Source organism: Eumetopias jubatus, unplaced genomic scaffold, assembly GCF_037043125.1.
Source record: "Eumetopias jubatus isolate StellerSeaLion01/CBP00866 unplaced genomic scaffold, mEumJub1_p1.0 scaffold_3, whole genome shotgun sequence".
NCBI classification, from domain to species: domain Eukaryota; kingdom Metazoa; phylum Chordata; class Mammalia; order Carnivora; family Otariidae; genus Eumetopias; species Eumetopias jubatus.
Genome location: NW_028274809.1, coordinates 184239769 through 184265293, shown reverse-complemented (window position 1 = coordinate 184265293; position 25525 = coordinate 184239769). Strand labels below are relative to the sequence as shown.

The 25525-nt window shown below is 38.2% G+C and overlaps 1 protein-coding gene across 3 annotated transcripts in view; it reads left to right on the top strand.

Annotated features, from left to right (window-relative positions):
• The window catches only part of NALCN (sodium leak channel, non-selective), a 290181-nt gene that overhangs the window by 145283 nt on the left and 119373 nt on the right, over positions 1 to 25525 (top strand). For all 3 annotated transcript variants that reach the window (XM_028112068.2, XM_028112069.1, XM_028112067.1), the window contains one exon: positions 24133 to 24270. In XM_028112068.2, the coding sequence (XP_027967869.1) occupies positions 24133 to 24270 (138 nt within the window). The remainder of the gene's footprint in view (positions 1 to 24132; positions 24271 to 25525) is intronic.

The following is a 25525-nucleotide window of genomic DNA, read 5'->3' as shown; positions in this document are numbered from 1 at the left end:
CAAACATTTTAATATGATTTTCTGTATCTTTTTTTCTCCATCCCCAGTTACCTCGCTGGGCTCATATTTCAGGATTTCCCCTACCCCATCTTTCAGAGGCAGAGAGGGCATCTGTCTTGCTCAGTAAATCCCCCCATGCTTAGCGCAACACTTGCTAGTGAATAGGCTTTCACTGATGAATGAATAACAATGCTAGACCAAGGCAAATTTCTCCGATCCTTCCACACCATATCGAATTCAACATCCCAGAGTCTTTCTTTGGTCCCTTCTGTCCCTTCCTCAAGGAACCACTTTACCCTCCATCACCCTAACCCTTATCTGAATTCAACATCCCAGAGTCTTTCTTTGGTCCCTTCTGTCCCTTCCTCAAGGAACCACTTTACCCTCCATCACCCTAACCCTTATCCCATCTGCAATCTTTGCATAATTCTGTCAGAGTACTTTGGCAGGAAGTAGCAGAACTCTTGCCTCCAACTGACTTGAACAGTTGGGAAATTTCTCACAAAATTCGAGATTAGGTAGATTAGGCAGAAAACCAAGATTCTGAATCTTTCACTGAAATGGTCTCAGTGGTGGGTTGAATTGTGTGCCCCAAAAAGATACGGTGAAGTACCCTGAAATGATCTTATTTGGAAATAGAGGTGATAAAGTTCAAATGAGGTCATGAGGGCGGGCCCTGACCCAGCATGACTGATAGTTTCTAAAGAGAGGAGATTTGGACGCAAACACAGACATACACAGAGGGGGGACGATATGAAGACACATGAGAAGGCAACCATGTGATTGGGGTTTCATCTACGCACCAAGGACGTCCCAGGTTTGCTGGCAATCATCTGAAGCTAGAAGAGGCTGGGAGAATCTTTCAGAGGGAGCTTGGTCTTGCCAACGCCTTGACTTCACACTGCTGAGCTGTGATACAATAAATTCCCTTGTTTTCAGCCACTCAGTTTTGGTACTTTGTTAAAGCAGTCCAAGCAAACTACTGCAGTTGCTTTCTCCATGTGTTGTCTTCATGTGTTAGCAAAACAGATGCAATAATTCCAGAATTTGCAATAAAATCTTGAGGAAGAAGAGGGCCATCCCCATCCAGGTCTCCTTCTTAAGAGCAAGGACACCTTTCCCTGTACCATTTTCTACTATCCCCAGCAGACTTGCTGTCGTCACTCATTGGCAGGATTGGGTAACTTGGTCGTCCCTAAAGGAATCATCGGCAAGATGGCTGGAGTCAACCGGATTGGCTTAAATTAATCGTGTGGGAAGGGATGGCTATTGGGAAAACAACCACAAAACCCACCGCAATGGTCAGATGCAGAGTTTGGACAAGATTTCTCTCTCACGTCTCTCGTCTCCAAAGCTTTTATACGTCTGGTGCAAACAGGGGGTGTAAATAGACATGTGCTCGGAGGAGGGCTGGTGTTGAATTTCTCTGACCATCTGAGCATCTGGGCCCCAGCTCTTTGCCCACAGAGTACCTGCAGAGCAACTAGCACAGGGCCTGGCGCACAGTGGATTCCTGCTCTCCCTCTTTTTATGGCGGGTGTCACTTTCTCTTACACACCGTTGACACTTACGCAAGCTTCTGTGGCCTCTACTAGACCACAAGAACTTGAGGGTGGCAGCTTCGTGCTCTCCTCTCCCAAAGCACTTAGCACAATGCCAATGCCCTGGGGTTCAAAGCATCAGGAAGTAGAGTCGGGGCAGAAACAACCAGTGGAGCCTCAGCAGACGGTCCCATGAGATGGAGGAGAGAAACTCGACGTTTGTTAATGGGGGGGGAGGGAGGGAGACCTATTGATAGAATTTAATAAAACAACTTAGTCCTCTCAACTAATCACTTTCTCTCCTAATTTGGACCAAACGGACACTTCCCCCAAGGAAGATCAAGTCTTGCTGTGAGGCAGGGTATTCCCCCCAGTTCTTGTTTTGTTGGGACTACTACTTTGTGTTACAAGGAGGTCAATTAGATTAACTTTTCATGATGGAACAGCCTATATAGATCATAAGGCCTAGTTGACAGGCAAGAGCCACCAGTCTTTCTTTAACAAAGACAAAAACAAGTTGCATGTTTCCTGTAGTTGTCTGACAAAAGCTTATGCTTTTTTTTTTTTTTAAGATTTTATTTATTTTTTTGACAGAGACACAGCGAGAGAGGGAACACAAGCAGGGGGAGTGGGAGAGGGAGAAGCAGGCCTCCCGCGGAGCAGGGAGCCCGATGCCAGGCTCGATACCAGGACCCTGGGATCGTGACCCGAGCCGAGGGCAGACGCTTAATGACTGAGCCACCCAGGCGTCCCTAAAGCTCATGCTTTTAAACATCCACTGTACATCTTCCTTCAGCTCGATATCTTTCTTCCTTTTAATCTCCCACGAACATAACAATACACAGGCCTCATTTGTTTTCCAGTTCTACAAATGGGGAGTTTTCTAATTCATAAGCAATACATTACCATCTGTAAGAACGGGTACTCGAATTTTAAAAAATTATGTATTTCATGTTTTCTTACTTTGCATTCTCTCAGTGCTAATTACTTGCTCTGTTGAATTTTCACTTATAAAAAAATCATGTCTGAAGCAGTTATATAATATAAGCAGTAAATGCTATAAAACACTTAATTACAAATTAACTTCCCTGTCTCCTCTCGCCACCAAAATGGCTAATCATGCTTTTAGTTGTACTGAATGAATCACTGAGAAATTGAAAGAAACAACTTGCTCCTTCATTTTTTTCATTTTTTTGCCAGATATAAGGAGTCTGACTATATTTCTAATAAACTCAAGGTATAGTTTATCTTCAAAAGTATAGTTACTAGTTCAATCTTTATTAATTTTTGTTTTATTCTTTCACATATGTTTAACTTTTCATGGAATATTTCAGACATGCAAAGAGATGTAAAGACTAGCAAAGTGTATTCTTCCGTGACCATACCTAGCTTAACAAGCATGCTAGTTGTGGGCCTCAAGTCCTTGAGCGTCCCTTCCTATCACTCCCTTCCCTTTCCCGGAGAAACACTTCTCTGAATTTGCTGCTTATGTTCTTAGTGCATTCCTTTATGTTTTAGTGTATGTAGAAGCATCAACTGAAAATCACATATCTTCATGCATAATTTAAACCTGCCTTATATGGTCTCAAACTGTGCTGTTTCTTCTGCCAATTGCTTTTTTTTTTTTTTTTTTTTTTTTTGCTCAACACTGTTTGTGAGATTTACTACCGAGTACATACACTGCATTTTATTTTTCTTGTGGTTTAATAAACAACTATATATTGCATTATATTTATAAGGCACTATTCATACGAACACCTCACAAGTTGTTTTCCCATTCCCCTGTGTAGTAGGTGATTTCCCCATGGGTTTGGGCAGGACTTATGAATATGATGGAATTTCCCTTCTGTGAATAAGCTACTAATCCGTTAATTTGGAGTCCATCAGAAAGGAGATTATCTTGGGTGTGCCTGACCCACTCAGAGGGACTGGGCTCTTAGTAAGAGGCATTTGTTTGAAAGAGTCTCTTGTTGGCTTTGAAGAAGTAAGCTGTCATGTTAAAGGGCCATGTGGCTCGATCTTGACAGTAGCCGTTAGGGGCTGTGTGCTTCAAGAATGCAAGATCCTCTGTCCTGCAACCATAGGAATTGAATTCTGAGAACAGTCTGAGTGGGGGTTGAAGCAACTCCAAATGAGACCACAGCCCAGCCTACACCTTGACTTCAAGTTCTGAGATCCTGAGAAGAGAACCCAGTTACACTGTACCCACATCTCTAACCTACAGAAACTGCAAATAATAAATTGGTATTGTTCAAAGGTGCTGAATTTGTGATCATTTGTAACCCAGAAATACAAAACTAGTGCATGCAGGTTTTGGATATTTGTTTCTCATATTTTGTGACTCCAAATAGTGCCACTCTGAACATTGCAAGTAAACTTGTACACATGTGAAATTCTGCATGTGTGGTTGTTTTGGGGGGGGTTATGTAGCTAATAATAGAATTACTGAGTCTTAGAATAAAGATAACTCAACTTGAACAGGTATTGATAATTTTGCATTCCAGTATAATTTCCCCAGTGTATCTGCCAACAGTGGTACATGAGAATGTTCTCTGCCTCACAACTCAGCAACACTTGGTCTTGTCAGGCTGTGTTTTTCTTTCAACATTTAGCTCTTCATTTAACCTGAATTGACTTTTGTGATTGCCGTGAGATAGGGAGCAATCTTATTTAATTTCCTTTCATATCCTTTGGATAACCATTGTCACAGTACCATTTATTGACTAGTCTACCCATTCCCTATGGTTCTTCTGTGCTGGCTGTGTCAGAATAGGATTCCATATATGTGTGTCCTGGTAAAGACACACAAACTCCTTTTTCATCTCCTTTTGCCATGAAAAAAACACTTTTTTCATCAATCTCTGATGAAGCCCAAAGACTACCCAGCCTTACTTGAGTATCTCAGTTAGCAGCCTCCAGCTTTCAAGGGTCTGTGACTTTGCACCTTGTGCCTGACAGTATATGAAAAACCAAAGGCTAGCAGTAACCATAAATCCCCTAAGATTGCCTTTTTTTGACCCAAGCTGCTTATCAGCTTTTGGTCCCAGGGTTTCCATTACTTCCTCGGGATCTTAACTAGGCCTTTAAAAGGATGTTTGTTGTATTTTAACCAGAATTTGGAGTGGGCGATTATCAGTTTTTTCCCATATATGATCAGACACTGAGGTTCACTAATACAGTTTTGAGAATTAAAAAACCCACTCCATTGATTATCTTTCAGACAGATAGATTTCTTTTTTTCCCTATAGACACAACGTGAGACCATTCCAACATCTGCCTTCACCATCTGCAGCCTCATAAATTTGTTTGCATTACAGATATTGTCTCCTCTTGATTCTCATAACCTCATGTTGGTGCTCCCCTAATTGAAATCCATTGTCCACAAAATATCAGATACATCCGTTCACAATGATTGACTAAATAAATTGTGTATGTGTTTTGTTGCTGTTTATAATTCAGCCCACATTCTCTGTGTGATGCAACTATGAGGTGTCCACACTTGAACAAACATACTGTCATCTTGAACGAACATACTAACTGTCATCTTTAACTTGTAACATAGTTAAGAGTGTAAGGAAGAGGTCAACTTACCCAAAGTAGACACATAAGAAAGAACTCAAATAAGCCAGAAGGTGAAATATGATATCAAAGATATGCTGGAGAATATTGTAAAATTCTGGGAACCTACTGTGTGCTAAGCACTGAGCTTCCAAATATCAGCTCGTTTTAATAAGAGGAAGGGTTTCCTTCCAGGGATGGAGGTCTGCAAACCTGTATGAAGAGTGGTCTTTAGGGGTGCATATGGTGTCAACAGATAAGAACTTGGATAATAGCATTAGATGAGAGTATCCCTTATCAGGAAGACAGAATGAGTAAATCAGAGACATAGAGAATCACACGGCCTGGAGGGACAGATGAGAAAGGAACTGCAGTGTTCGTTTGGAGCCAGACAATAGGGTGTTTTCTGAGGTTGGGATTGTGACACGGCAAGCTCTTGAAGATTTCACTCTTTTATTTTCTTTCTGGAGAATAAAAGAAGAGCTATTTTAAGGAAGGTTACACTGGCAGAAATATTACTTCTCTGAGGAGGTATTTTCATTGAACAAAATTCATTTTTATTGACCGAAGACAAAACTTTATAATTGAGGAATTTGCAGCACCATCAAGGCAGGAAGGGAAGTAATTTTTTATTTTTTCTGTGTGGCCATTACTGTGTCAAATCTCCTACAGTCTCTTAAAGTTGGTCCCATCTAAGGCTTTAGGCCAAATTCATCCATGTCTGGACCTGGCTCTGTAATAGAAACTAGTACCCTGCTTTAAATTTTAAAGCATAAAGTGATATAACTTAATGTAATCATCTCCCCCCAAAAAAGCTGTAAAATTAATTTTATTTTCTTTCCACTATAACATTGGAGGGGTTGGTTGGTTTTTGTTTGTTTGTTCAGTTTTTTGGTTTTTTTGTTTTGTTTTGCTTTTTCTGCTCCTAGTTGAATTTCTTTCTGTGGTGATTCATCAGTGGCATAGTGATAAAATAATATCCGGTGCACTTCCTTTTAAAGGGCGACTTTAACGCAGCATGAATCACACGGAGACAGCTGTCTTTTCCGTTGTGTGTTGACATCATTAGTCCACTGAACTGCAGTTATCAGAATTATTCCTTGAATAAAGCATCCTTATATTCCAACCCTGAATCCCAGATGGGCACTCTTTTGGGGAGGACCTTTTTTGCACCTCATCATATTTTGGTTTCCTACCCATCTTCTCACTTGCAGTTTTCCAATATTAATTGCCATATTACATTACTATTATTTTAATAATCAATCTACTCCATTCCACCAACTTCAGAAATAAATGAGAGCCATTAATGAGGAATATTTGCCTCAGTTAAGATGAACTTCTGTAAGGATGTTTTCTGATGAGAAGGTGACTATATTATTAAATATTTTGTTGAGTCTTGCCTACAAAAAAAAAAACCGTCTGTGATTAGACATTTCAACTGTCCTCTCATGACTACCTAAATTCCCCATCATTAAAAACAGACTAGTAGTACATATTTTAGAGGATGTGCTGCAATGTAACAGGCAATAAAATACAACAAGGAGTATACTTAGGGGTGTTCTTAAATGTCATGGAAACCCAGTTTCTCAGCATGACACACTAAATACCTAGCAGTAATCACATAGCCCAACATACAAGGGTGCTTTAGTAAATGATTGGGGCATTAACTGAACAATGAGTACTCACTTTTCTGTATTGCACTGAAAGTTTAAAAACAGGCCCCTTTTATTTTGTGAATCCCTTGATTGATTTTTGTACATATAATTGATTTTACTGCTCTTGTGTTTTAACCTCCATAGTGATTTTATAAGTGATTAATCTACTACCTTTATCATATGTTCGCATTTACCTGTGAGGTTTTTTCTTTTCATAATTTTCTTACTTCTAGTTACAGCGTTTTCTTTCTACTCAAAGAATTTCCTTTAATGTTTCTTATAAGGCTGGCTTCGTGGTGATGAAATCCTTTAACTTTTGTTTGTCTGAGAATCTCTTTATCTCTTCTTTATTGTGAATGATAACCTTACTGGTAGAGTATTACTTGTTCCAGCTTTCTTCCTTTCAGCACTTTGAATATATCATGTCTCTTCTTGACTGCAAATTTCTGCTGACAAATCAGCTGGTAGCCTTATGGGGTTCCCCTTGTATGTAACTGTTTTACTGCTTTTAAAATTCTTTCTTTATCACTACTTTTTGCCATTCTAATTATTACATGTCTTGGTGGACCTTCTTGGATTAATCTTGTTAGAAACTCTCTGTGCTCCCTGGATCTAGATGTCTGTTTCCTTCCCCAGACTAGGGAAAATTTTAGCAATTATTTCTTCAAATAAGATTTCTGCCCCCTTCTCCTTCTCTTCTTCTGAAATCCCAATAATGTAAATGTTATTATGCATGATGATGTCACTGAGTTCCCTAGCTCTACTCTCATTTTTTTTAAAGATTTTATTTATTTATTTGACGGAGAGAGACACAGCAAGAGAGGGAACACAAGCAGGGGGAGTGGGAGAGGGAGAAGCAGGCCTCCTGCCGAGCAGGGAGCCCAGTGCTGGGCTCGATCCCAGGGCCCTGAGATCATGACCTGAGCCAAAGGCAGACACTTAATGACTGAGCTGGCCAGAGACCCCTCTATTCTCATTTTTTATTATTCTTTTTTCTCTTTGCTGTTCGGCTTGGTTACTTCCATTACCCTGTCTTCCAGATTGCTGATCTGTTCTTCTACATCCTCTAATCTACTATTGATTCCCTCTAGTATATTTTTGTTTGGTTGTTTGGGTTTTGTTTTTTGTTTTTTGTTTTTTCCCTCTAGTATATTTTTTATTTCTATTATTGAGTTCTTCATCTCTGGTTCATTTTTTTAATATTGTATATCTTTTTGTTGAAGGTCTCACTGAGGTCTTCCACTCTTTTCCCAAGTCCAGTGAATATCTTTATAATCATTACTTTGAATTCTTAATTAGGCATATTGCTTATGTCTGTTCATTTAGCTCTTTTGCTGTGATTTTGTCCTGATCTTTCATCTTGAACATATTCCTCTATTTCCTCACTTTATCTAACTTTCTGTGTTTGCTTCTATGTATTTGGAATGCCAGCTACATCTCCTGATCTTGAAAGTAGTAACCCCAATTGCAGTTTTGAATATTCTACTTAGTCAGTTCTTTGTAACTCTCTGCAGAAATACAAAAAGTAACATATACAGTAATACATATATATACACATTACATATATGCATATATGTAGTAATATATATATACACGTTACAGAGAGATAAAACCAACTGCCAAATTATTGCCAGTATCTGAAATCAATTATTAACTATTCCATATATGGGATTAAACCCAGGACCACTTAATGTAATGCATATATTCATTCTTTCTTACTGCCCACCCCTTGGGTATAATACCCAGAGTGTCAGTGAACCCTGAGCTGAGCTGCCTACCCACGCAGAGGACTGTCTCCAGCCTTCTTGAACATCTTCTCTATAAATCAATTTTTTAAAAACCTTAATTTTCAGGAAGCATGATGGGATAAAGTTTATGTATGCACATGAGTGAGCTGAGTACATGTGTGTGCAGACTAGGGGTGAGGGGGTGAGGGCAGCTGTACTAGGCAAATGGAAATGAACAGCTTACATCCTGTTATCCTGTATAATGCAATACAAAAAGGGAAAAATAGTAGAGGCCAGGCAGGGACTAGATATAGAAAGAATCCTGGTAGCTAGGTCAGGATTTGGTCTGTAGTATTGCTTCCATTGTTTTTGTTGTTATTTTAGTTTTCCACATGCATTTTATTCAATTCAGAATCCTAGGGAAAAGGCAGTGGGCAAAGGACAAAAATCCCGCTTCAAACCAACAGAGATGTACTGGATACATTGCTGTAAGAAAAACTGGAAATTTGATGATAAAGTATGCATATTAATATGAGTGACAAGAAAATAATTCCACTAATAGTGTGGACAATACCACGTATCCTTTCTTTTTGGATAAGCCACATTTTTCAGGCTGAGTGAAAAGAGGCAGTAAAACCAATGGGGCTTATGAAAAGACGTGGCAAAAGAAAAGAAAGGGGGCACTGTCTTGGAATGCAAGGAAGAATATATTTCTGCATTATCTAACTATATAAAAATTATTAAAGTAGTCTTAAAATCGCTGCTACTTCAACAAGACATGCAAAGAAATGTTTATTATATTCGGCCCTATTCCAAAAAGAATATAATGTGTCAATAAGGATTATAGCCAGATAAATAAATTTAAGCCAAATTTAAGAGAATTAATCTAAAGGGAAAACAAAGTCGAAATTACAGTGAACACAAAAACGAAACACAAAAGCGCACCGTGAAGACATCCGTGTTTGCTGGAGTTGAGGCACAAGTGTGACTCCAGTTTTTCTAACAAATATAGACTTAGGTAGATGAAGAGTGATAATAAGATAAAAACAAACTACTTTGTAGAGAAGCATAATTATTCCTGATTAAGTCAAGGAAGACATTTCCCCAGGGGTCATTATTACTGATAGTAACAATTACTGTATATGAAACTTTTTACATGCGAGGCCCTTATAACAAGAAGTTTCCATAGAGAGAGAGAAGTACACATATAGATATCTGCATATATCTAATGTAATCCCCAAAAAAACCTATTAAGGAAGTATTTCCCCCACATTATAGATGTTATAATAAAAAGAAAAAGCAATGAGGAGCATCATCAAAAACTGGCGAGAACCAACAAGAAAATGTGCAAGGCTACTATAATAAAGAGTGTGATTTAGGGTCAACATACAAATGAATGGACAAACATGCATTAAAAAGACATCTGGCAAAGAAAGTGTCACAATGAGTGATTACAAGACTAATTATTATCAAACAAGCACTATTGGGGATACCAGAGGCTCCCTGTACTCTGTATCAAAATGCCTTCCAGATGAATTAGAGCAAGGATATTTGAAGTGTGAAGAGGTGAAAAACAAAGAGAAAATATCATCTTTCATCTTGGATGGTCAAGAAATTTCTAGGCCTCAAAGAATGAGTTTGACTTTTCAAACAAGTCAAAAATAACCACCATAAATAATTTTTAAGAACAAAGGAAAACATGAAGATACAACCTTAATTTATAATGCATGTCAGAAAGAAAGTGTTGAATGGACAAGATCTGTTTGTTATTTTTATTTTTGGCTAATGGTGATGTGCATTGCTGGCATATGGTGATGTGCATTGCTGGCTCTTGGACATTGCACAGGGCAATGAACATTTGTGTAACTCTTCTGGGAATCATTTTTCATTATATATGAAGACACCAAAAAAGCATTTTTTCTCTTTGATCTAGTGATTGCATTTCTAGAAATCTACTCCAGGAAAATAACCAGAGATGCACACAAAGATTGATCTTTAAAAAAATGCTCTTTGTAGCATTGTGAAAATTTTGAGACAACTTTAATGTCCAACCACCATGGAATGTCTAAATAAATTTTAAATGTGGTGGCATGTCATGCAGTTATCAAAACTATATTTTTACAGCCTAACTTATGAGGTAAGCCATTCATGACACTCATGGAGGTGATAAAACTTTAAGCAAAAAAGCATAATAACAACTATGTTTGTAACTGAATTCAGTTTTGTTTCAAATACATATAAATGTCCAGGAAAAAATATATAATGTGTCCCTTTATATATCTACTCTTACCAGAGACATAAAAGTTGTAGAAGACTAATTTTAGTTATATAATAAGACCAATTTTAGTTCATGACTTATAAAAATCAGCCTTTATTAAAGTCAAATCATTTCAATTAAACATTTATTTGTAAACAACTATCAAATCTATTTTTTAAGGTATTAGAGTGCTAAAGAAGCACTATCGGAATAGGGGCAAGGCTTTGAAATCTATATTTGTGATAGAAAAGAGCAGACAATATAATTTGCAGTGAAGCTCATTATTTGTGAACTTAGTGAAGAAAAATGATAAAGCCCATTCAAAGAGAGCAAACAATGGCAAACTCCATTTCTAAAGTGTAGGTTTAAAAAAAAGAAAATGCAAAACTATAAGATTTTTCTGACCATAGTTGCTTTCGATTTGAAGCCACATAGAAAAACCTTGTTCTTGAGCGTTGTTATACAAACCAATGGTAAGAAAACACTGAAATTTCCTGTGTAGACTCCGTGGTACGTTCGTTACCGAACTTCTCTTGATAAATCCTCAGCTCATTTAACAACAGGACACACTTCTGCACTTTTAGGAGCCCTGTTTCTTTTGTATATATCACTAAATCTTTATTGCACCAAAAGTAAAATGTCAACTTTCATCTGCGATTTTTATAGCACCTATTTGCCAATGAAATGCATCATTTACATCATGAAAATTTAATATGACTGACATTAGCAAAATCACTAATTAAGAAATAGGGCATAAATACTCCCAGAAACTTGACAGTCTGTTCTATGAAGAAAATTAATTCAGAAGTTTCCTATTTGCATAAACCTCCAGGTCTCATTTTCACAGCTGTTTGTTCTGTCAGCTAGATGGTTGCATTGCAAAATTATTTCAACATAATCGGTGGGAAGTACACCTTTCAACTAAAAATATCATGCTCTGCAAGAAAGATTGTTAGAGGAAAAATTTAAGTTCATTCAGTTCATCTTGATCTTTTTTCTTTAAGATAAATGTTTCTAATATAGGAACTTTAACCTTTACGTCATAAATGATTAATATATTTTTATTATTAAAACAAATTAAAATTCTGTCATTTTAGAGTCTCATGAAAATGAAAGCATTATATTCTTTCCATATGGAAAAATGTTAATGAGTGGAGCTTATTTTAGCAAAGAATAGAAGATACTGGAGATATCTACTTTTCATTAATCAGTTGAGCATAATTGGAGTTTTAGACATGTACCCCAGTACTGTGTAAGACAAAGAAGGTAAATGTTTTAAATACTACAAAATTTCTAAAATTTAAATATTACAGTGTTTGTTTCAGTAATTTAGATTATGAAAGGAAATCGGCAATTATTAGGTGTCTTGTACCTACAGTGTTCAAAAGGGCAGCAGGAATTTGAAGGCAACAGATCCCAGCCTAGCGACCCAGTGCCACCATTTGCTACCTGCAGGCCTAGGTTAATCATGTAAGGCCTCTGACGGCCAGTGGAGGCTACAGTACATACAGTAATCATTCACGGAGCTATTGCTCACGTTGTTCTACATAATGGACAATTAACTGCTTCAGGAGCTGGAAAGCACCATATAAACGCTAGTCATGGTTCAGCCTCTCTCCTCATGTCATTTTAATCTTATCCTGAAAGAAATCCCAGGAGACTACAAATCCATGATTTTGTCTGAATTGTCCATAGTTATGGTGTTATAGGTATAAGTGAACCCAAGCATGTGGCTGTTTAAAAGAAAAGAGATGTTTGGATACACCTACAGACACTTTTGGGACGAGAAAAAGATTCACTGGCTTTTGCAAATGAGTTTCTGACATCTTTTACTCTTGAAATTATATTTAAGTGTAGGTAATTTGCTGCTGGAGTAGGCATAACGTTCTCATGTCTGCTTTGCTTCTAATTACATTCAAGCTCATATTGACATTTAAGGCCAATTACTTTAGTCTCGATTCAGTAAGGCTTTTCCGTAGTGGTCTAAAATTTGACCAGTAAACAGACTTCCCCCCCCCTCTTTTTTACTCGTTTAAATGGAATGCTTGGCAACAAGCACATTTTAGGAATTATAGAAGTGAAATAAATAATGTGGGTTCATTTTGGAAAAAAAAGCAAAGAACTGCTTGGTCTTTTTTGTCAATATAAAAGGCAGTCACAGAATTAATTAAAACCTTCAGTTTCAACTTTTATTTCTTTCTCAGTGACAAGGAATAAGGCATAATCATTTTATAAAGAGATTAATATTTTAAATATTTCACTTCTACTAACAACAAAAGGAATTGGTTTTAACAGATCTCAAATTCCAAAAGAGTTCATATAAAGAGAGAGACCCACATGGCTCCAAAACCTTTACCATTTAAAAGTCACTGGTAGGGGCGCCTGGGTGGCTCAGTTGGTTAAGCAACTGCCTTCGGCTCAGGTCATGATCCCAGGGTCCTGGGATCGAGTCCCATATCGGGCTCCCTGCTCAGCAGGGAGTCTGCTTCTCCCTCTGACCCTCTTCCCTCTCATGCTCTCTATCTCTCATTCTCTCTCTCTCAAATAAATAAATAAAATCTTTAAAAAAATAAAAATAAAAAAATAAAAGTCACTGGTGACTAAACTTTCCAGAACACGGCGCTACAACAAAATCCAGTCGATGTTTCACTGTGTTTTCAGATCTCAGTGTATGTGATAACTTCAAGCACAGATCCTGTTTTACTTAGCTGTCTATTATCAATCCATTTGCAGACACCGTGATTTTTACTGTTTATTCAATAAATGCTCAGATGAATTAACAGCACCGAAAGGCAATTTATCAGTTTCTATTAGTAACAAAACATTTACTGTAGCCTTCTTCTGTAATTTACAGGTAAAATATAGTCTGGGAAGATGGACTGGAAAATATATTGTATGAAAACAAAGTTTTCAAACTGACAGCCAGTACCAATTAATAGATCATAAAATAGAGACACGTACAGCTAGCATAGGTAGGGCATTATTTAGTTCAAAGATAAAATGATGCCACCAAAGCCAGTCACACTTTCAAAATCATGTATCTAAAAGGAAATATCTTCTTAAAAATATAGTTTGTCCAATGTAATTTTGAACTTTATAAAAATGAAATCATACTGGATACGACATCAAGAGTTTTAAGTCATAGAGACTGTATAGGGATTCTGAAATTTAAAGAAGGGTTATTAAAGTTGTTTTTCCTTGAGAGAGATTTTTAAAATTTTTATTAAAAAATATTACTTGTATGGTGTTTCATGTTTATAAAGTCCTCACACATACTGTATTTATTTTGATTCTCAAAACAGTCTTCGGAGTGACACTATCACACATTTGAGGAAGCTTGGTGTCAGGATGGCTCGGTATTTCGCCCAGAGCCGCTAAGCCAGGCAGCGGTTTGATCCCAAACTCAGGCCCTGTGACTACAAAGCTAAACACTTTGTTCTTTGCCTTACTGCTCTGCCACTCACAGAAGGTCGAGGTCTTATGCTCATGCTCTGTTTTAAACGGCACTCTTAGCTCTCCCCTCCAGAAAGGCCGTCTCTTGTGAGGACAGAGATGAGGTGGATGAAGCTAGTCAGATGACAGATGACAAGACGTTTTGGAAAGCTTGTGGCTGGTCATGAACTCACCAAAAACAGGGAAGAGCCTTGCTGACAGTGTTGAGGCCCCTTTGGGAGCCAGGGGCAGGGGGCCCCATTTTCCTAGGGGTAACCCTCTCCTCAGAGCAGCCGGATGGGTAGGCACAGCCTCAAAGAGTCAGACCCACCTAGGAGTTGGCATTTTTCCTAAGAGTTGGCCAGAAAAGACAGAAAGATGGAGATTGGAGAACTGGGGAAAATATAATTGAATTGGTGGACCCTGGAATTCCATCAAAACCGTTAAGGAGAAATCAGAAGTAAAGAAATGCTACCAATTTCACTCCAGATTTCAAATCCACAGAGTTTGTATTTATGGATAACCTAGTTTTGCCACAGTAAGTGGTTGCTCTTAGAGCTTTTATTTACTGTATGTTTTAAAATACATTAAAAATGTCATTTTTATTAGGTTTTTCCACCCCCCAATTCTCCATAAGACCTTGATCTAGGTGTCAGGATATAGATAGTATCCATATATACTCCTGATCTTATCAGTCATGATTTTGCCAGCCAACATTAGGTAAGTCCAAGATTTATTATTTATTGCTCTCATTTTAAATATTATAAATGTGAGGGGCACCTGGATGGCTTGGTCAGTTGAGTGTCCAACTCTTGGTTTTGGTTCAGGTCATGATCTCACAGCTGTGGGATGAGCCCTGCATCGGGCTCTGTGCTGAGCACAGAGTCTGCTTCAGATTCTCTCTCCCTCTCTTCCCATCCCCCTGCTCATGCTCTCTCTCTCTCTCTCTCTCAAATAAATCTCTTTTAAAAGTTACACCTTTGAATAGTTGAGTAAGTTTTAAATAAAAGGAACTATACAACAAAATATTAAAGGATCATGACATTAGTGGGTTTTTCAGAGGATAAAACTCCTTGACATATTACTGCTTTTTGAGTGGGGAGAAAGAAAAAAGGACATTGAGTAGGTGACTAATTAAGACAATTAAAACCAAAGGAGGTGTCACTTTTATACTCAGTGAATACCATCAAGTCAAATCTTCTATTTTAGATCTGACTGGTAGCAAGACACAGCAGGGACACTCCCCATAAAAAGGTTGAGCCACTATATAAGTTGTCAAATGGATTTCATTTTCAAAGCAAATCTATTGTAGAGAGAGTTCTTGAAACCAGCTAAAGATAGATAAAACAGATGTAAATTACATTGGTAAAATGAAAATTGTATGTCAACATGGGTGGTATTCTTCACCATATTTTAAAATGTTTAATGTGTATATTTTTCAAAATAAAATAAATATCTGTTTTTACATATATTTTAATACAACAGGTAAAAGGCATATTAAGTGAAAAGGAATTTTTATGTCCACCCAAAAACCTGTACAAGAATGTTCATAGAGTATTATTCACAATAGCCAAAAAGTGGAAACAAAACAAATATCCATCAACTGATGAATAGATAAAATGTGGTCTAGCCTTATAATGCAATATCAACTGGCAATAAAGTGCTGATACACACTACAACATGGATGAACCCTGACCACAGATTGTATGATTCCATTTATAGAAGATGTGCCGAATAGGCAAATCCGTAGAGACGGAAAGTATATTGGTCACTAAAGGCTGCAGGAGGGAGGAATGGGGAGGGAATGCCAATGAGTACATAGTTTTTGAGGGGAGGCAGAGATAATGTTCTTAAATTAAATAGTGGTAATGTTGTACAACTCTGAAAACAAACTAAAAGCACTTAATTGTAGAGTTTATTTTTTTTTTAATTTATTTATTTTGGGGGAGGGACGGGAAGCAGAAGAGGGAGAGAGAATCTCCAGCAGGCTCCCCACTGACCAAGGAGTCCAACACGGGGCTTGATCTCAGGACCCTAAGATCGTGACCTGAGCTGAAATCAAGAGTTGGACTCTTACCCGACTGAGCTACCCAGGCGCCCCAACACTTAATTGTAGACTTTAAACGATGAATTTTATGGTATGTAAAATATACCTCAGTAAAGCTATTACTTTAAAAAATTCGAAAGAGAGTATTTACCTCCCTTCCTAGGTCCTCAGTCCTCCCCATTCCAGTCCCCAAAGCGCTAAGTTTATTTTATAGGATTTCAATCATTTTGAGGCACGCAAGAACACATCTAGATTCGTATATTACAGATGGGATCATACTGTATATTCTGCTCGCTATATGTTGACCAAAACCTGAGGTGTTTACCCATCCTACTTTTTAAGAATATTTATTTATTTATTTAACCTAAATTGATATCCACATATACTCAAAACCCAAAACATGCATTGCGGCATCAAGTTTTCAAAAGGCATCCATGACACCTTTTTAAAGGGTTATGAACTGCTTTGCAAGGCCTGGACAAAGACTTATAGCCTGTTTATTTCAGTACAGGGTAATACTCTTGCATTGCTTTCACCTAACTCTAAGAAGGTCCGTCAGAAAGAGATTTGGTGTCAGAATGGATCCTTGGGGCCTTGAGAGAGGAAAAGATGTCCTGTCTTTGATCAACCTACCACCAATACTTTGGCATGGGCCCTTGGCCCTGGTGGAAGCCTGGTCTAGGGGACATTGTTCATCCCATTTTTGATCGACATTCAAGGCTATTAGTTGCAATAAAAGAGAAGCTGTGAAAATACTTTTCTTATTTCTCCCTCTTTGGTCGTCTTATTTTTATTCAAGTCCCCCAGTGTCAGTTTATGACCAGAAAGGATAGCACCAAAATGTAGGGCTACTTGGGGAAATTAGCTGTTTTAGTAATGATATCAGGGAGTATTGAGAATAAATGTGGAACTGAGTCCAGGAACCAAGCAAGGTTGGATTTAGCAGGATTTCCTTATAGGCTGGATGCAGGATGTGAGGAAATGAGAAGAACCAAGTGGCTGAGGTTGTGGCCTGAGTACCTTGGAGAATGGAGCTCTCATTCTTCTGAGATGGGAAGGAGACAGGAGGAACAGGTTTGGGGAATAGGGCATAAAGAGTTTGATGTGGAATGTCTAATGCTTGAGATTCCTGTTTGATACACATCCAAGTGGAGACATGGAGTTGATTCCAGATATGGGACTAGAGTCATCAGTATATAGACGGTATTTAAAGGCATTGGAATGAGTGAGACCAGCTAGTTAGTGAGTGTTGAGAGGCACAAAAGAGATCGGAGGACCGAGCCCTGAGGCTCTGTAGCTTGTAGAGATTATTAATTGAGCAGATGCCAGCAAAGGAGGCTGAGAAGGGCTGACAGTGAATTTTGTGGCTCTCCACTGCAGTGCTCGTGCCCTTCAGTGACCCCAGGACCCTAGTTCTCTACTCTTAGATGTGTTTTCTCCTGCATCATCCCTGGAACAGCTTGCCTTGTCACACTCCTGCCTTGAAGCTTTCACCCTCTACTCTGGTCTTGCCCTTTGTTTTGTTCCCACATACCTGAGGAATATGATGCACTCCAATTAGAAAAAGGTGCTCCCTGAACCAGTGATTTTCACAACCTTTCTTCTCCATTCCGTGAACATCATTGCCATCTCTACTCTGTGTTTTTTTTCCCATTTAACTTCTGTTCATTCAGAGATTTTTGCTTCCTTGGATTATCAACATGCTCATAACTGACTTTTCCATGACCCCTCTTGCTCCTGCTGACCTGTATAGCTAGTCTTCAGTTGTTCACCTCCAGGTGCTACAGCCAACAATGTGATTTTTCTCTATAGCTTCCACTGGAGGCTCATTAGAGATGTTTTTGATTGGTTTAGTTCTTTTCTGATGAGGCAGACTTGTTTATTCCTGATCACCTTAAGTGCAATTGGCCATTCTCTGCTTAACGGCTCATCCCTGATTCGGTTAGTGTAGCCAAGCACCTCCAGTATGAAAGGGACTGACCTGTATGGTGGTGTTTAATATGGGATTATGTCATTCACAATCAAAACAGTAAAAGCACTTGTAGGGGCTCCTGGGTGGCTCAGTCCCACCCAGGAGTTAAGTGACCAACTCTTGATTTTGGCTCAGGCCGTTATCTCAGGATGGTGAGATCAAGGCCCATGTCGGAGCTCGGGAGTTGGGCTTGGGCCTGCTTAAGATTCTCTCTCTCCCTCTCTCTCTGCCCCTCCCCCCCACCGCATTTGCATGCACATGCACATGCTCTCACTCTCTCTAAAGAAAAAAATAAAATTCTTTTAAAAAGTAAAAGCACTTGTAAACAAAGTTGTTTACTCCTATTTACATCTGTAGGTTTGGAATTGAGGGGTGCAATAGCAAAATCACAGACCCTCTGTCCCTAAAACTTAAGGAAACAAATAAAATAGTTAATTATCAGCCAGAAAAAATTACACCAGCAATAACCACACAAAGGCAAGGCCACAATTTTGTGCCATTATCTTTGAATAGCAGCTACTACGAAGGAGGGAAAAAAGGGGGGAGAGAAACAGAAAATCATAGAGGATGAACTCTCTAGTCTCATGCCTTAAGCCTGTTTTTCAGATGTTGAGAAGAACATAAATTGGAAAAGCAAATCCTAAAACATGTACTCATCTCCCTCAATTTGAGGAGACCAGGCCATGGGAGAATGCATAGGCCTGGAAAAGGACAAGAAACCCCCAAGTATAGAAATGACATGTTCCAGCTGTTTTACCTGAGAAAATAAACTGCTAGATCTCACCATTTTATTTTTCCCAGCTAGGAAGAAAGCTTGAGAGTGAAAGCAAAATAATCCTAATTTCCACAAATGAATTCTCTCCCTAATAAACAAAAGTTTAGCACCATGAGAGTATGAAGAGAACAGAAGCCAGGAGGGGACAGGTGGCCCTGGGGCATGGTGGTAAGGAGAGCCCCTCTTGTCCTCTCTCCCTCTCTCCCGAGAACCCAAACGGGCAGAATCAGGCTATCTGCCCTCCCCTGGAGACAGCTGGGAGAGCCGGTGAATGGGAGGCTGCCAACACCTGGGACTGGTTGGCTCTGGCAGCAGTAAAGATTTCTGGGACCTGTCTGAATTGAAGAAATATCTGAAGCTTGATATTCCAAGCAGGACTTCCCATAGCCCCAGTGAACACTTCTGTCCCTGCAGACCCATCTCCTCAAACAAAGACAGCAAAACAGAGAGAAGAAAACCCAGCTGACATTGAAACAGGACTGTCATGAGTAGGGATGAGATTCTGGGATGACTTTCTGATGCTATAATGGAGAGAACAAAAGATTTAGATAAGAAAGTTAAAAACCAAGATCCTGACAACTGTGGAGCAGATATGAAAAGCAATTAGTCCAAATTAAAGCAAGTAGTAAGAGGACCCCCACGAAAAATATCTGAGAGTAAGAATCAAATGGTTTTGGGGTAATTGAAGGCTTCAGGAAGAACATCTATAGGAGCGTAACAGTGGAACTTATTCCAAACAATAGATAAAATCCATGAGAATCTGGAAAGTATAGGAAGTAGTTGGGAAAAAATATATATATTTCTTTTCCCAATGAAATGTGTGAAAAAATCAGAAAATTTCAACCAAAACTAAACTAAACTGAACATTGTGTTAAGAAAGCAAAGATTCCAATAAAGTGCATTAAACTGGGCCAGATTCTGAGCAATTAGCAGACAGTGAGAAAGGGAGCCGCTCAATCTGGAACATTCTCCCTCTGGTACCACATAGGTCAGACATTGGAGCCCTGGAGGAGGAAGTAGGATTTGAGAACATTACCGGGCTCACAGTGAACAATATTTTCATAGTCAACATACTGACTATCAATCTGTTGATTGTCAATGTACTGACAAGCATGAAAGACCAATTAGGACTGAAAAACATATAGCTTATGCTTATCATTCATTAAGAAACCCATCATCACGTTCCTTTACTATGCAATATTTTAACGATATGGCATCACCTTGACTAAACTTTTGAAAAGTAATATTAATCAGCTTAACAAGAAATGTGTGGAAACCATATAAGAAGAAATATTTGTTCAGAATCATGAATAAAAACGTAATAAATGGGAAGATAAACATTTCCGTGAGACTGGAGAATAAGAATATCAATTTTAGACTAATGTGATCTCAACAAATAAAACAAGATGTTTCGAGGAATTAATATATAAAAATAAATGAAAGAATTCTGAAAACAAAAGTTTATGAGGAGCCGCTAGGAATCTTACCAGTTATTAAAAGAAATGTACAATTGTTAGACAATTTGGAGATCAGATAGATTGATGGAGAAGAATAGAAATTTACAATTAGAGCTGAAATTATATGAGTATTCAGTATATAATAAAGGGAGTATTTCAAATTATTGAAAAGATAGATTTTTTTCATTTATATTATGCTGAGTCAGGTGATCACCTATTTGAAAGAAAAAAATAAGATTAATTCCTATCTCACTTCTTATACCAAAATAAATTCCAGATTTAGACTGATTTAAATAGTGACTTCTGGTTAAGCATGTTAAACGTAACAAAATAGGGAACATAAAAGTACGCGTACATTTAAGTCTAATATTCCAATGAGAGAAGTTTTTTTGTTTTGTTTTGTTTTTTACCTTAGATAAAATAATAGCAAATTAGACCACATAGAAATTTAAAATTAATGTTTGCAAAAATGCCACAAACAGATAGAGGAAAATACCTTAAACATATATGACAGATAAAAGACTAGTTTTCTTAATTTATAAAGAGCTGGTGGAAACCCATAAGGAGGGGCAAGAGGTCCACGGGGTAGGAGATTGGCATTACATAACAGCGGGTAGCTTGGAGAAAAGAGAGGACTTCCTCCAGGTCTTTGTTCCTTGCCCCCTTCTCCAGCATTTACATCATACTTGTTTTCATCATGACAATCACTTGCCATCATTTTCCCCAAACAGTTCTTGCCTCACCCAGAAGGGATACATTTGTACTTCTCACTTGCTCCCTGATAGCTTTACCATAGTTCTCTTATACACCATATTTTCCATTTTACCTTTTATTAGAGTTGGTCATTTTCATCTTATTCTATCACTTTTGATTATAAATTTCTTGGTAGAAGAAACCGTGTCTTCCTCATTTCAATGCCTGACACCTCAAGCCTCCAGAAACCACTAACAATCCATGTTTAAATAAGTAAGCTAAGCAGACTCTTCAAGGGACGCACATTCTGTGGACAATATAGGTGTACTTGAGTTACATCTCAATCATCGGGATTTAAATTTCTGGATAAAATCTCAGCAGATAAGAATCTGCTGGATAAAATAGCAGCCTTCATGCAAAGCACAAATTCATTTTCAGCCTGTGATGGACGTATTTCATGGCACTAATTTTCATTGGTTTATCCACATAAGCAGCTAGAAAGACACACATTGTAACAAAGCGTTGCTCTCAAATATAATTCACAGCATCTTACAACATGCATTTTCAGGTGGCTAAGCTGTACAGAAATGAGATTTTTTTTTTTTTATTCTGAGACTCTGAAGAGAGTAGAAGATAACCCCAGTGTTCTTGCCCACATTGCTTATCTGCCAGCAACGGGTTACAATCCCATAGCTCCACGTTCCCGAGCATTTACTGAATGCATAATAGCTGAGTATTCATGAAAGCTAATGTAGTGGATGAAAACAAATTAATTTGGTTAGTGCCCAAGGCAGTTGAAAGGTACACCTGCATTTTTTGGTCCCTAGGTACTAAGAATAGATGTTGGATTTAATCACAAGCTTGCCTGTCATTTTGGGGGAAAGAAATCCATGTTGGGTAAAATTCCCTTTATACTGGTGGGGGTTTTGATCTTCCCCTGTTGCTGTTGAGTCTTTAGGATGCACACACTTTTTCACACTGGTGACATCTTCGTTGAAGAAAATACAGCAGTCTGATATTTTTTTGTGAATCATCTTTGGAACCTGTGTTCCTTGTCTTTGTACATAATAAATCTTCGACAGAAAAAAAAAAAAACAGGGAAAAAAATAGTTCCCTTGATGATAAGTGTTGGCATACTTATGAAGTTAAATGACGTGTTGCGAAATCTTCTGAAGCATTTTTAGGATGAGTTAGAGCTAATATTCTCTCAGGCCCCCTGGCAGGGAAAGTATTATATTGTCCTTGACAAAGCTGAGTTCAAGCATCGCTAACAGCATACTTCGTACTTTTGTGAACAAGACACACTGTAGGGTAATGAGATTATAGAAAAATTAACTCAAGGAGATGTTAAGTGTTTCACACATGGACAAAGGGTAAGTGGAAAAACTTATCTCCTGGTACAAGAATCATTTAACAATTAATTGCTCCTTTGTTCAGAGGGGTCCACTATGTGCTAGGCATTTAATGTCATACTTCTAAAACAGTTCGTGAAGTGTCCCTAGCAAAGCAAACTGCTAAGAGAGCTTACTCTGTGGGGTACAGCTTGGAAAGTAGTAGATTCAATACCTCACCGAACACAGAATGTGATACTTGGAAAAGGACTTACTTTGGAGTCACAATGACTCAGTGTTACTTGTTAGTGTCACACATTAGTAGAGTGACTTTGGGCTAATCACCTATCATTCTTAAGCCTCATTTTCCTTATCTTCAAAAAGAAAGAGTCAGAGTAGATTACCTGTAGTGACCATTTTGTCTCTAAGATCCTATCAATGTAACAGGGTTTTTATCTTGGGCTCTGTCCGTCTTTGTATTATCCTGGACCTTATTTCTTGGAATCTGAGAGTCCAGTTTACAACTTCATTGTACTAAAGCCTATAAAGACATTTTTAAAGAGTCACTAGATTCCAATTTTCACTTTCCCCAGACATCATCATTATCATAAGTCCTCATTAAGAAACATTTATTGACCACTAATGTATATAAGACACCTGAGTCAGGGCTGTACATATAACTCCATGTTTAATAAGAAAAACTTGTAAGAATGGAACTAACCAAAGATCTTGGCAGAGAAAGTATGAGTCTTGTAGCTTGGCTGGATTCTGTTGGAATGCTCTATTTTAATTAATTAATTTATTTATTTAGGTCTTGGCCTCTTTCATGGTCTTGACTCTGTGCCTTGAAAATAAAACAAAATAATCATGACAAGTGTGTTTGTCTTTATTAAGTTACTCTGTATGGCAGTATCATTTAGAAATATTTGTTTCTTGGGGCACCTGGGTGGCTCTTTTGGTTAAGCCTCTGACTCTTGATTTTGGCTCAGGTCATGATCTCAGGGTCATGAGATCAAGCCCTGTCAAGCTCTACACTGAGTGTGGAGCTTGCTTGAGATTCTCTCTCCTTCTCCCGCTACCCACCCCCTCTCTATTAGAAAGAGAGAGAGAGAGCGAGCATAAGAAAGGAAGGAAGGAAGGAAGGAAGGAGGAAGAAAGAAGAAAGAAAGGAAAATATTTCTTTCTTATAGAGTCTCCTGTTTTTAATATAACTGAAATAATTTGATAGATGAATACTATAAAAGTAAAATTAAGGCTATTATTCTCATATGCCTTTAGACAATCAAATGCAATTCACTATAAAAATAAGTTGCACTTAGCAGCAAAATAAAAATTCAGTTATCTGTTGGAAATGTTAAATCTTAGCTTGCTTAGAGAATAGAAAAAAAAAATAACAAGAGATCCTGATTTTTTCCTTCAATTTACTCAATAGTATTTACCCACCCACGAGGCTAATTTTAATTCAGGGTGATTATTTTAGTTTAAAACACTGAAAAGTTAGATATCAGGCTTTTAGGATTTTTAGTTCTCAGCTCTTTCCCATCTGTTGCATTAAGGCTGTTCTTCCTCAGATCAATCAGATAAAAATCAATAATGTTGACACCAGAGTCCTCTAACACCACATTCTAATTTTAAAATGCACTTGCGCCTAAGCAGTGTTTAACACCTCCGTTGTCTTCCTCCGCAGGCATTTATGTCCATGTTCCAGATCCTCACCCAGGAAGGATGGGTAGACGTGATGGACCAAACCCTGAATGCTGTGGGCCACATGTGGGCACCTGTGGTGGCCATCTATTTCATTCTGTACCATCTCTTTGCCACTCTGGTGAGTTTAGCATTTCTTTTTAATTCTGTCTTACAACCATAGTGGGATGAGCATCAGCCGGTTTCTGTGGCCTAGTTTCCATTTCAGAACAAGAGCCAGAGAACCCATGTAAATAGTCCGACCAGATGAGGTCCCTTCCAGTCTCAATTCCTATGAATCGAGCTCCTTGAGGAACTAGATTTCAGATCTGAGTAAGACGTCTCCATCAGATACAAGTGTTCACATGAGGGAAAACAAGACGAGACAAAATGGAAATCCCGCATTTGCGTACCTGTTTCATCATCTCTAAGCATTCCCACTCTGGATAATCTAAGGATCAAGCCAGACTACATTATTATGATTGCTGCCGTTATTATTATTTATCATATAGAGACAAGATCTTCAGTGTCACCGCTTCCTTTTCCAAGCTGAGACTAAACTGAAGACAAGGTGCAGATCTTGGGGTACAGTGAGAAGTCAGCTCAGTGTTTTGGGGCTTTGATGGAAAGAAATGCATGGGAGGACATTAAAACTCAGAGCTACAAATAAATTGTAAAAAGCATCATGAAAATTTAATACCAAAACCCAGGAAAAATTGACTTCTGTCACACAGCAGATTTTTTTTCTTTTCAATGCATTTCTATTAAACAGAAAGAAAAAAATTGTGAAATGTGGCCTTAACATACGAAGGGATGTAATCCTCAGGTCTTTTAATGGCGAAAGTACATCTCCTTACAATAAAAGTGTATGTAGTTAAGAAGCCAACTTAAGCTCTATTATGTTAAAAGTTCCAAAGTAAGAACCCAAAATGTTATCCTTTATCAGAAACACATGAAATTAAAAAAAAAACAAAACTGCTATTGTTTATTGAAAAGCAAAATGTTTTATAATTTTATTCCTAGTATTTGGAACAACCAAGGTAGGTAATGCTCCCGCTTTACAGATGGTGAAACTGAGGCTCAGAGGAGTTAAGAAATTTGCCCAATGCCACGTAGGGTGCAAATGCTGGAGCCAGAATGTTCCCACGTCTTCCTGGACTCACAGCCTGTCATTCAGCTATGTCACTGTTTCCTTTGATTGCGATGTTTCCCACTATCCCTGAAAATGTCTTCATGGAGTCAAACCTCTGTCCAAGAGTCACTAAAATAAAACAGATTACAAATGAGTGCTAAGGTCCCTTCCAATTCTAAATATGAACCATATAAGTGCTTCAGAAACTAGATGTGTTGGAGGTTGCATTTGCTATAGGCAGAGCCTTTCTTTCCAAAACCGAGAC